The sequence below is a fragment of the Geotrypetes seraphini genome, chromosome 3 (genome assembly GCF_902459505.1).
Source record: "Geotrypetes seraphini chromosome 3, aGeoSer1.1, whole genome shotgun sequence".
Classification (NCBI taxonomy): Eukaryota; Metazoa; Chordata; class Amphibia; order Gymnophiona; family Dermophiidae; genus Geotrypetes; species Geotrypetes seraphini.
The window spans coordinates 349,770,901-349,784,007 of record NC_047086.1 but is presented as its reverse complement, the minus strand read 5'-3'; the positions used below and the strand labels follow the sequence as shown (position 1 = coordinate 349,784,007).

General features: G+C 44.4%; 1 protein-coding gene across 7 annotated transcripts in view; it reads right to left on the bottom strand.

Moving 5' to 3' along the window:
• RPS6KC1 (ribosomal protein S6 kinase C1) overlaps nt 1-13,107 on the bottom strand; it is a 272,706-nt gene that overhangs the window by 101,663 nt on the left and 157,936 nt on the right. For all 7 annotated transcript variants that reach the window (XM_033936540.1, XM_033936545.1, XM_033936541.1 and 4 more), the window contains one exon: nt 4,454-4,586. In XM_033936540.1, the coding sequence (XP_033792431.1) occupies nt 4,454-4,586 (133 nt within the window). The remainder of the gene's footprint in view (nt 1-4,453; nt 4,587-13,107) is intronic.

Sequence of the window (13,107 nt, the reverse complement as noted above, 5' to 3'; positions counted from 1 at the left end):
AGGATTCCCGTTCCCGTGCAGACCTCTAGACTATACCTCCACAAGTATATAACGTAGAGACAATGTAATGTAATGTAATGTAATTTATTTCTTATATACCGCTACATCCGTTAGGTTCTAAGCGGTTTACAGAAAATATACATTAAGATTAGAAATAAGAAAGGTACTTGAAAAATTCCCTTACTGTCCCGAAGGCTCACAATCTAACTAAAGTACCTGGAGGGTAATAGAGAAGTGAAAAGTAGAGTTAGAGGAAAAATAAAAATAAAATAAACATTTTAACAAGACAGCATTGATCTAAATACTTTGGAAGGTAGAAGAGAGGAGAGAAAGGAATAGAAGCATGATGAAGTGATGAAGTGGAGCAAGTAAGTGTAGGAGGAGCGATTGACGTTTCCAGAAAGGGCTTCTTCAGGGAAGAGACTTGGCCGACAGTCCCAGGATGCCTATGTCTCCTCCCCTGAGATGTTCTCCCATCCATGCATTCCCTCCCAGACACACTGCCCGTGCCCCAGCCGCTCCAAGGAGGCTGCCCCAGATGAGGCCCACGGTGAATGCAGGATTCTCTCCTCTGCGGGAAAGCCGCCCGGAGCCGACAGTCGATCTTCTTAGCGGATTGCATGGGGGGAAGAGTTCACACTCTTGGTAGGATCGGGTCTGTGTGCTCTCGGTGGTTGTGGCTGGTCTCGTTGCTGCTTAGGTGTAAAAGCAGTTGATCTCCACTGCTGCTGATATTTAAAAGCAGGCAGATTGATCTCTCCAATGGACTGCAGGGGGAGGAGTTCACACTCTTGGTAGGATCGGGTCTGTGGACTCTCGGTGGTTGTGGCTAGTCTCGTTGCTGCTTAGGTGTAAAAGCAGTTGATCTCCTACTTCTGATGATATTTAAAAGCAAGCATATTGATTTTTCCAACGGAATGCTGGGGGAAGAGCTTACTTATCTGGCTGGATCAGGGCAAAGGGCTCTCGGTAGTGGTGGCTGGTCTTGTTGCTGCTTAGGTGTAAAAAACAGTTGATCTTCCTAGTGGACTGCAGGGGGAGGTGGAGCTCACACTCTTGGCTGGATCGGGTCTGTGGGCTCTTGGTAGTTGCGGATAGTTCCGCTGCTGAGGTGTAAAAGCAGTTGATTTCCCACTGTTGCTGATATTTAAAAGCAGGTAGATTGATCTCTCCAATGGACTGCAGAGGGAGGAGCTCACATGCCTGGCTGGATCGGGGCAAAGGGCTCTTGGTAGTGGTGGCTGGTCCTGTTGCTGCTTAGGTGTAAAAGCAGTTGATTTTCCTAGCGAACTGCAGGGAGGGTGGAGCTCATATTTTTGCAGGACCGGGACTGTGGGTTTTTGGTTTTTGGTGGGTTGGTCCCGTTGCTGCTTAGGTGTAAAAGCAATTGATCTCCCACTGCTGCTGATATTTAAAAGCAGTCAGATTGTCCAGAGAGAGGAGCTCTGAACTCAAACTGCCATCCTCCTCGCCTCCAAGTTCCGGAACAATCTAGAGAAAAGCTACCAAAATAATTTACATAAGGTCTGAACCAAATACCCTATGGCATAATATATAGCTATTCTCCAGAGGAAAAAAATAGAGAGGGGAGGATATCAGACAAAGATTCAAATACTTCAGAAATATAAATAATACACAAAAAGCAAGCATTCTGCAGTGGAAAGGAAGTTCTAGAATGAAGACATGATAAGACATTCAAGGGGTAGACTCAGAATACTATTAAAAACATTTCTTCACGTTGGAGGTGATGGAGAGAAACACAAAATTCAATAAAGTATAGGACAAACAGACAAGTCTTAGTTATGAAATAGTAAAGTAGTAAATCATCTTTTTAAGAAAAGTTTCTTTCAGGTTTAAACAGCATAGGACAGTAGGAACAGTATACAGGTAATCATTTTACTTTATTGGTTCAGAGTTTGATACCATCTCAGTTACATTATTGCAATGTCTTATATCTTGGTATCTCAATAAAATTACAGCAAAGGCTTCATCTTTTGGAGAATATGTAAATTTGAGTAAGGTATGTATCCCCTTTGTTAATAAGGCTTCAGTAGTTCCCATTTTATGCCCAAATTTTATTTGTCATCCTGCTTTGTTTTTAAAATTATATACATGGTTTAACTTCAATTGATTCAATTAATTCATTTTCCATCTATTGTATATACTGGAATATAAACCGGAATTTGGGGGCCAAAGAATTGGCCCATAAATATGGGTCCCGGTTTATATTTGGGCCAGCGCCCACCCACCCCCCTCCTAGACTCATTGCAGGTCTCTTCCGGGCTGCCGGGCTTTCTACCCTGTTCCTCCTTCCTGCCCTGTCCATTGTACCTCCAATGCCACTGGAATCGCTGGTGGTCCAGAGGTGTAGCGGGCAGGAGCGAGCTCTCCACGCTCCTGCCCCGCTGCTAACCCGGTCAGTCACTACTATGAGTTCCGGCTTCAGCCACTGACTGGTACCAAGCAGGAGCGCGCTTTGGAACTGCTGCTCAGCACTGAGCAGCTTCCTGAATGGCTCCCATGAATTCTCGTGAGAATTTGCGGGAGCCATTCAGGAAGCCGCTTATCGCCAAGCAGCAGCGCTAAAGCGCACTCCTGCTTGGTACTGCTCAGTGGCTGAAACTGGAACTCTCAGCAGCCAGTGATTGACCAGGTTAGCAGGAGCATGGAAAGCTTGCTCCTGTCCGCTACCCCTCTAGACAACCAGGGATTCCAGTGGCAGAGGAGGTACGATGAACAGGGCAGGGAGAGGGCACAGGGTGGAGAGCCTGGGAAGGAAGGGGGCTGGGTGCAGTGTCTGGCATGGAGGGGGGCTGGGTGCCGATCCTGGCAGGGCAGGGCACTTGAATATTAAGCCACCTGACATATTCAAGTCAACCATTTTTTTCCTCCTTTTTTGAGGGAAAAATGGGGGTCTCGACTTATATTCGAGTATATACAGTACTATACAGGGTAATTGAACACTAGATCATAAGATTCCTTCATTTAAGGGAGTTTCATTTTAAGAAATTGCTAGAAGGATCTTTTTTATTGCAAGGAGAGCAAATTTGGAATAGATTACCATTGGCAGTAAAGCAACCTCTTATATACTACGTTCCATAAATGTTTGAAAACTTACTTGCTCCAAAAATATTTGGTTGAAAATCATTCTTAGAAGGCTTCTACTGTTAAGCATTGTATATGTTTATGTTTCACTGTGTATTGAATATTTTTGTGGGTTTTTTTGTATTCCCGCTTGTGCCATCTTTGAAACTATAAATGCTTGAAGTTAGACTAGATTAAAGATAAAGCCAGAGCTCAAACATATACAGCCTATTGGGAGTCAGGTGGGCAAGTGCTACCTTCCATATTGCATAGATTCTCCTCAATCTCAGCCAATAAACCAAGAAGGAACTGTCTTTGTTCCATGATAAAAGACCTTACATTTGACATTAGACAAAAGCCAAAAAGTTATTATGTTCTATATATATATTTTTTATGTAATCCCCCCCCTCCCAGGATCTAGACAATTCCAACAGGAATCCTGGAATTCTAAAACCTTTTGCAAAGTATTATCCACTCAACTTATTTCTCTGCTGAAAACACTTCAACGCTTCCATCCCCTCCTAAACACAGCCCTTATTCCCAACCAGTCTTTTCAATGAGCCTGTAAAGTGGCTGCCCTTTAAATTCATAATCTGAATTCATTAGAGATGGAAAGGAATCCTTAAATGAAGGTGTTAAGAAGCAAAAAAAAAAAAAGGTAAAAAATGTCTTACCACCTGTCCCCATTCTCCCCTTCCTACTTGAAAAGCAGAGGTTTGGGAAGAGCTTTATAGTTCTGCTTCGAAACAATGTGTGTGTAGCCGCTGGCTGGATTCATAGAAAAGTAATGCAGAGAATCGACTGTGTGGGCTCATTTCTGAATAAATACTCCCTCCTCCCCCCCAAAAGAAAGAAAACCTATTAATGAATTCTTAAGGGAACACATTACTTGCCACAGCAGTTGCAAACCCTTAACTCTAACAGGTTTACTTGGCAGAGAAGAGAATAACAATGGAAAGTGCTGTAGTCTCTGCAGCGGCTGACCTGTATATACAATTCAGTTTCTGCCAAACCAGCTCCTGTGGAAAACAGATTGTTAACAATTTCTAATAATGTTACTAAACTTTAGACAAAATCAACAAGTCATCATTATTTAATTTTCCAAAACACTGAACAGCAATGGGAAGGGGACTGTGTATTTATATTTATACATATATATATATCACTCATATATATATATATACAGTATATATATATATATATATCACTCATATATATATACATATATGGGGAGAGGTAAGGTGGACCTGGTTATTTAGTTATTCATTTCTATATGGAAAGATTCAATAATTGCTATTAGAAATAGAAGTGTACCACACAGCATTAGAAAATTCAGTAGTTTGACAAGGAAGGTAAAGCAGGGACCGACCTTCTGCGTGCTGCAACAGAAGGAACACAGACTCCTCAGAGATGATGTACTTGTGCAGGCATACCATGTTAGGCACGCAGCGGGGGACGATGGTCTTTCTGCTCCTGCTGCACTCGCTGCTTTTCCTCAGACCCTGACAGAGAACAGAAAGGTCATTTGTACCCTCACCTGCCTTTGCAGCCTGCTGTGCTCTGTGCTTATCAACCAAACTAATCTATCCCAGTTATGCTGGGCTTCAGAGAAAACCACTCATCTGCTGCTTCGTGCCCCTTGGTCCCCCGAGGCTTGGCTGATGGCATCTGGCAAGTATCCAGTGAACAGAAGATGGCACAAAGCTGCCATTAAAATCAATTACATGGGTCAATGTTTTTATTAGAATCTCTCTCAAACTAAGTCATCAGGATGACACTCGGCATTATTTTCCTGTGACCTTCCTTTCTTCTTTATCTTTTTTTTTTTTCTTCTTTTATTTTAACAAAGACATCGTTAAGTCAATCCAAATTTTGAATACAAAGGACGGCCACTTCCCATGCCTGAACACACACACTATCAATTGCACACATATTTCTATAAACATTGGAAAGTACCAAGTTAATAAAAGTGGCTGAAAAAGAACAGGAAAACAGCAGATAACCCCAATTTCAAGTAGATAAAAGTTTTAAGGAAATTCATACCGCTGCGGTTAAATCTGATCCGCCCTTCTACTGATGAATGAAATACAAAAGCATTTACAGGGAAAAAGAAGGCTCAGAACACATCTGTAGATGTTTTAGATTCTCTATGACTGTGAAGTGACGTACACAGACAGTAAAACACTCCAGGTGCACTAAACTCTAGCAATGAATGTCCTGGAAATGGAAAATGACCTTAGACCAAAAAAAACATGTGCTTTTCATTGAAAATAAAAAATAGCAACTTTGACTTCTTTTTCTTGTTTCTCTAGCCCTTGCCATTTTCTCTCAATTTCCAGTTCAGTTCAGTCAGAATCTGCATTTACTTGTGCTGTGGCACTACGAGAGGGTGCTGAAAAGTTCTCAGCCCAACCAAGAAGGGAATGATACGGAGCCATGAAACTTACAAGTTATTCCACATATTCACCTCTAAGTTCAACACACTTGGCACATCATGTCTGAAGTTTCTGTGACACTTCCAAAAAATACTCCGATGCTTGGTTACTGAAATACTGCTCCACTGCTGCAATCACCTCCTAATCACTCAAAAATTGTCACCCTTTCAAACTCTTTTCAAGGTTTGGAAACAGAAAATAGTCAGATGGAGCAAGATCTGAAACCCCAACTGCGTTAAAACAGCCATCATTTTGCCAGCCTTGTGAGCAGGTGTATTGTCTTGCAAAAAGGGAACTCCTTTTCTGCAGCTTTCCTCTCCTTTTTTCTTTCAATGCCTTAATCAGCACAGCAAGATACAGTAGTATTTTGCATTAACTGTTTGGCTCCTTAAAAGACAGTCAGTCATTATAACACCTTCCTGATCCCAAAACACTGACTTGGCCTTGGAAAACCTGAGTACTGCCATTGCATGGATTGTTGTTTTGTCACAGGGTCATAGTGGTGTAACCATGTTTCATCAACAGTAACTAGTCATTCCAATAAGTTGGCACCAGCTTGCTGAAAATGCTACAAAATCTACTCAATGTCATTTTTCATCAGCATTCAAACATTTGGGCACCCACTTGGCTGACAGCTTCTGAATACCCAGCTGCTTGTGGATTACACACCCGTCACATTTCCTGGATATCTGTAGTGTCTCAGCAAATATTTTAGCCAATATTCATCGATCTGCCAAAATCAGGTCATGGACATGGTCAACAATTTCAGTTGACAAAGTTTGAGGCCTCCCAGATCTTGCTGCATCATCAATCTCAAAAACTCCTCACTGAAAGTTTACACACCACTTCTTCACTATGGAGTATGATGGGTTTTTGTCACTCAATATTTGCATCATACATTCATGGATTTCCTTTGGAGTTTTCTTCAGCAGGAATAGGAACTTCATGATGGCTTGGGAGTTCCACATTTGAAAATTCCACATTTTTTGTTGGCATGGTTCAATCAATGATCTGAAAAAATGTCGAAACATAGCATTATGATTCTGCAAATTGGCACTTTGCAAAATAAAATAGCACTCTTTTCAGTTACAGTGGCAAAATAAGGCTCAGAATTCAGGGAATTAGTTGGGCTGACAACTTTTCAGCACCCCCTCGTATGAACTTTAGTTCATAACCAATAGGAATTTTTCTTCCATTTTTAACGCTGTCCAATCTAAGTCACTTGATAATTCTCAGTCAGAAGCTACAGACCGCTGCTTCCCTCAATATCTGGAATCTAACCAGGTATCACTGTTGAGCAATGAGTGGCACTCCGTACCACCTTGCCTTCCCCTACAAGGCTATGAATGCTGCATTCTTGCCAAAGCAATGTTCTTTGGCTGACCTGAAAATAAGTTGGGCTCGGGAATCAGATCTAAGTGTTCCACATGGCAGCAGCCAACACTGTCAAACTCACTGGGTTGATCACCAGCTTCAATGTTTAAGTGTAGCAGGACAATTTTGTCATGTAATTAGTTAATGCTTTACAACCTTGCCATCGGTTAAAGTGGGTATCACAGTAAGTCCAAGCACAGTCACAACATGTTGACTGACAAGACATGATGGCCATCTCCACTGGATTCTAATTCATTTTATACCTCATGGATGAAATTCACACTATGATAAATATATTGTTTTTGTGCTATATTTTAAACAGAAATGTGACTAGAAACAGCAATATTCTTTCTCCAATGCAAGAAAAATAAATTATAGCATAGGAGAAAGGTGTCCATTATAAGTTACGAAGGTCATTTTGGTTCTAGATGGTCTGGATTCAAACAGAGGGTGGGACGGTTGAAAAAAGTGTTTAGAATATGATTAATAGATAAAATGATAACATACACAACAGATATGATAAGATATCACAGGGCACAATAGCGCAGTAAGGCGAGGCCCCTGGCACCATCTTGGTTGGAGCACCGGCAACTCTCCTCCCCCTCCCCTTGTATCTCTTTGGCTCTTAACCAGTGCAACCAACCGGCTGCTCATACCGACCTCGGCTCTCCCTCTGAAGTCACTTCCTGATCGCAGGACCATAAGTGATATCAGATGAAGTGCCGAGGCAGGTTGGAAATGCTGCACGTCAGCGAAGAGTTAAAGAGGTAAGGGAGGGAGTTGGGGGCAGAGAAAAGGGTCAGGGGGGCACCACCACCACCCAAGATGCCTCCTACCCCGCTATGCCACTGACAGGGGACCCAATAAAAAACTTTTCATCACAGTTAAGGTGAAATTCTCTAATGCAAAAAAAAAAAAAAGAGATTATGTACTTACACTGGTAACTCTTCTCCAGTAGATAGGTGAAACATTCTAGACAGATGGGTTATTTCCCCATAGCCGCATGCAGCTGCAGTAGAATTCCACTCAGATTTTTCACTCTGACTTTGTTGTACTTCACTGGGTTCTCTAGCTCCACCTACAATTAGTACCCAAGCACTGAGAGTCACCCAATACATGTGAAGTAGAGGCACTTGTAGCAACACGCTTAAACAAACTGTTCTGCTCAACCACAAAGTTAACTGCCAACATAGGCTTCAAAGGAGCTCAGAAACTACTCACCAATAAATTGAAACATATATACAAATTCTTCCCAGCCCCCAAGGATTGACAGGCATCCAAGAATCAGCATGGAGAAGCATAAACAGACTGAAAAGAATAGGTAGGAGCAGTAAGGACTGGGCAGGGATGTCTCGCCTATCTACTGGAAAAGAGCTTACCAGGGTAAGTACATAATCTCATTTTTTAGTGCAGATTGACGTACAAAAGCAGTCCCCAAAAAGCTAGGGTGGACTTGCTATGTTGACCCTCAAGACCAAGGACCCAAAAGCAGAATCTTGTCTTGCTGCCACATCCATTCTGTAGAACATGGCAGATGTGTTAAGAGAAAACCACATTGTCATCCTGCAAATCTCCTCAGGGGAAACAGACCTAGCTTCGGCCCAAGAAGAATCCACACTCCTGGTAGAATGCGCCTAGACAAAAACAGGGAATTGTTTCCCCGAAAGAATATAGGCTGACGAAATGGCCATCCGGATCCATCTGGAAATTATGGCCTTGGAATCAGGAACAGCCTGCTTAACTGAATGAGTCAGCACAAACAAATGGTCAGAGAGGTGTCCTCCAGATAATGCAGAAGAACTCTGTGCACATCCAGTTTCTTCAACAGGCAATCCTGTGTCCTGGAACTAATAGGCTGAAAGGCAGGCAAACACACTTCCTGATTAACATGGAAAGCCAAAACCACCTTGGGCAGGAAGGAAGAAACTGTCTGAAGGGAAACCCCAGCGTCCAAAATACAAAGGAAAGGGTCTCTGCTAGACAAAGCCTTTAGTTCTGACACATGACATGCTGAAGTAATGGCAACCAGAAAAATGGTCTTGAGCATCAAGTCCAAGAGAGAAGCATCTTGAAGGGGCTCAAAAGGAGCTTTGCTAAGGCTAGACAGCACCAGGTTAATGTCCCAAGAAGAGAAAGGGTGCTTAACCAGCGGTCTGATATGAAGAGCCCCCTTCAGTAATCTAGCAACATCAGGATGAGATGTCAACAAGGACCGATGCTCCCAGGATAAAAAACAAGAGAGCCTAGCCACCTGGACCTGAAAAGAAGCCACAGTGAGGCCTTTATCCAAACCAACCAGCCTGAAGAAAGGCAAGAATCAGCAAGATCGGAGCTGAATAAGGATCCACCGGTGTTGTAAAGTCTTCCACACCTTAACGTAAGCCAAAACCGTGGACAACTTCTTAGACTTTAGAAGAATATCAACAACCAGAACAGAATATCCTTTGTGCTCTAAGGCTGCGCATTCAAGATCCATAAGAGCAAAGTGACCCCGATCCTCCATGGAGACCGGACACTGCATGAGTAGGTCCGGATATGCGGTCAGTCAAAGGCTGCGACCCTTGCACAGACATATCAGATCTGCATACCATGGTCTGAGAGGCCAATCTGGAGCCACCAGAATGATGCTGCCTAGATGAGCCACGATCTGTCAAATGACCTCAGCCGATCATTAGCCCAGGAGGAAAAACATACTGGAGAATCTCCAGAGGTCATGGTTACACCAGAGCATCAAGCCCCTCGCTTCTGGCAACATATCAACTGAAGAAGCGATCCACTTTCTTGTTTCTTGCCATGGCCATGAAGACGAAGAGGAGCCAATCCCAGCACCTCACTATCACTTGGAACGCCTCTGCGGACAGGGCCCACTCGCATGAATCCAGAGTCTGTCTGTTGAGGAAGCCCGCTTGAACATTGTCTACTCCTGCAAAATGCACTGTCATCAGTGCTAGATGACATTCTGCCCATAGAAAAAGAAGGCGGGTTTCCTGAGCCAGAGGAGTGTTCTTGGACCCTCCCTGGTGATTGATATAGGCTACTGACAGCACAGAAGACCCTGACCGCTTGGCCCTCCAGAGTCTTCTGCAATCTCAGAGCCAGCCGAATGGCTCTGAGCTCCAACCGGTTGATTGACCATTGTTGTTGCAAGGACATCCAGCACCCATGAACAGGACAATGACTGCAATTTGCTCCCCAACCCTGAAGGCTGGCATCTGTCATCACCATGATCCAGGAGGCAATGTGTAGCTGTAAGTCCCTGCGTAGCAATTGCAGGAGAAGCCAGCAGTCCATGCTTGCTCAGGCTTCCAGAGTCCAAATTGCGAGCCATGGAATCGAGGGTGAAATACTCACGTGGATTAAAAACTGGCTAGAGCATAGGAAACAGAGAGTGGGGGTAAATGGACAATACTTGGACTGAAAGAGCGTCACCAGTGGAGTGCCGCAGGGCTCGGTGTTTAGACCCATGCTCTTCAACATCTTTATAAACGATCTGGACATAGGTACAAGAAGTGAGGTGATTAAATTTGCGGACGATACGAAGTTATTCAGAGTAGTAAAGACACAGGGGGATTGCAAAGATCTGCAACGTGACATAATCAGGCTTGAGGAATGGGCATCAACATAGCAGATGAGGTTCAACATGGATAAGTGTAAAGTGATGCATGTCGGTAACAAAAATCTCATGCATGAATACAGGATGTCCGGGGCAGTACTTGGAAAGACCTCCCAGGAAAGAGACTTGGGAGTTCTGATCGACAAGTCGATGAAGCCGTCCATGCAATGTGCAGCGGCGGCGAAAAGGGCGAACAGAATGCTAGGAATGATAAAGAAAGGGATCATGAACAGATCAGACAAGATTATCATGCTGCTGTACTGGGCCATGATGCGCCCTCACCTGGAGTACTGTGTCCAGCACTGGTTGCCGTACATGAAGAAGGATACAGTACTACTTGAAAGGGTCCAGAGAAGAGCGACTAAGATGGTTAAGGACTGGAGGAGTTGCCGTACAGTGAAAGATTAGAGAAACTGGGCCTCTTCTCCCTCGAACAGAGGACATTGAGAGGGGACATGATCGAAACATTCAAGGTACTGAAGGGAATAGACTTAGTAGATAAGGACATGTTGTTCACCCTCTCCAAGGTAGGGAGAACGAGAGGGCACACTCTAAAATTGAAAGGGGATAGATTGCGTACAAACGTAAGGAAGTTCTTCTTCATCCAGAGAGTGGTAGAAAACTGGAACGCTCTTCCGGAGTCTGTCATAGGGGAAAACACCCTCCAGGGATTCAATACGAAGTTAGACAAGTTCCTGCTGAACCAGAACATACGCAGGTAGGGTTAGTCTCAGTTAGAGCGCTGGTCTTTGACCAGAAGGCCACCGCGTGAGCGGACTACTGGGCACAGGTCTGACCCAGCAGCGGCAATTCTTATGTTCTTATGTTCAAGGTAGAGAGGCCTACAAGGCATCCCTGTGCAATGCCCAGCAAGAAAGCAAAGCATGCTGAAAAGGATGCATTTATGCACGCGATCAAGGAACCACATCCAGTGTGGCAACCATGGATCCTAGAACTTGAAGATAATCCCATGCCAAAGAAGCCGGCCACTCTAGAAGGGAAGAAATCTGGGCACACAGCTTCTGCCTGCAGGCTTCTGGTAGATAGACACGGCCCGCAGCCACGCTGAAGAGAACTCCCAGGTATTCCAGCAATTGTGTGGGCGTCAGATGGCTTTTCCTGAAGTTGACAATCCAGCTGAGATCCTCCAGCACCTGGAGCACCACCATGTGCCATCCCTCAGCCAACGAGAGCGCTCTGATCAGCCAGTTGTCCAAATAAGGGTGAAGCTGGAGACCTATCTTTCACAGGTAAGCCGCCACTACCACATCACCTTGGTGATGATCTGGGGTGCTGTCGTCAGCCCAAAATGCAGAGCCGAGAATTGATAATGCTGTTCCAGAACATGAAACCGCAAAAATTTGTGGTGTGCCGGAAAAATAGGATTGTGCAAGTACGCCTCCGTAAGATCCAGAGAGGCCAGAAACTCTCCTGGGGCCACTGCTGCAATGACCAAATGCACAGTCTCCATTCGAAAGTGTGGAACCTTGAGAGCCACATTCACGTGCTGAAGATCCAGAATAGGCCTCCAATCTTTGAGCCATTCTTTGATACGATAAAGTATGGAGTATCGGCCTGAGCCTGAGAGCTCAAGTGGCACCGGCTCTACAGCTTGAATATCCAGCAAGCGCTGAACAGTGGCTTGAACCTTGAGCGCTTTGTCTGGGCGACTTGTAGGAGAGTTAAAAAAACAATCTGTCAGAGGCCAGGCAAATTCCAACTTGTAGCCTGAACGAATAATGTCCAAGATCCACTGGTTGGATGTAATGCGCATCCAGGCAGGAGGAAACATTGAGAGCCAGCCCCCTATCTGAAGAGGGGCATCTGTCGGTCTGGCGTCATTGTGCCATTCTGGCAGGGGGTACAGAACGGGAGGTGGAAGGCTGGGAATTCCTGTAGCCCGTATATTGTCATTGGGAGCCCTGTGAAAATCAGTGCGATGTGGCACTCGCATATGATTGGGATCATCATGAGCCATGAAAATTAGAACGACCAGAACCCCTGAAGGGTCTGGGTCTGCTATCTGGCAGAGTCTTAGGGTAATGGTCCATCACAGAATCTATGAGGTCATCCAGACCTTTGCCAAACAATCACTGCCCCTTAAAAGGCAGCAATGCCAAAGTAGCCTTGGAAGTGATTTGGATTTTGGAGCGCATCATATGCGGAGCTTCTACGCATCTGTTCTTTTGGATTGTTTAGCCTTTCCACGTATCTTTCATCCTAGGACTAGCAGGGACCCCTGAGGAAGACTCTTACTGTCGAAACACAGACCGTGTTGGGTCCAACGTTCCCAGCGGACTAGGTCCTTAAGGATTTTATGTAGATTGCTATGTTGATTTTTTAATATATATTTTTAATAAAGTCTAACTCAGGAACATCGTCTCTCCACAGTTTTATTTTTTTGTTTCTCTTGGACTTTTTCTCTGTGGATTTTCCAGGGTCAATTTCTTTGCTCCTGAGACCAGAACGCTCATATCAGGGTGCCAGGGAAAGGTAGCAGACTGCGAGCACACACCACAAAGCTAGGAGAAAGAAGTGGATTGAGCCGGCTGAGTGACTAAGTTCAATTTCTGCCAAGATTCAGAAATAAGGTCCAGCAGC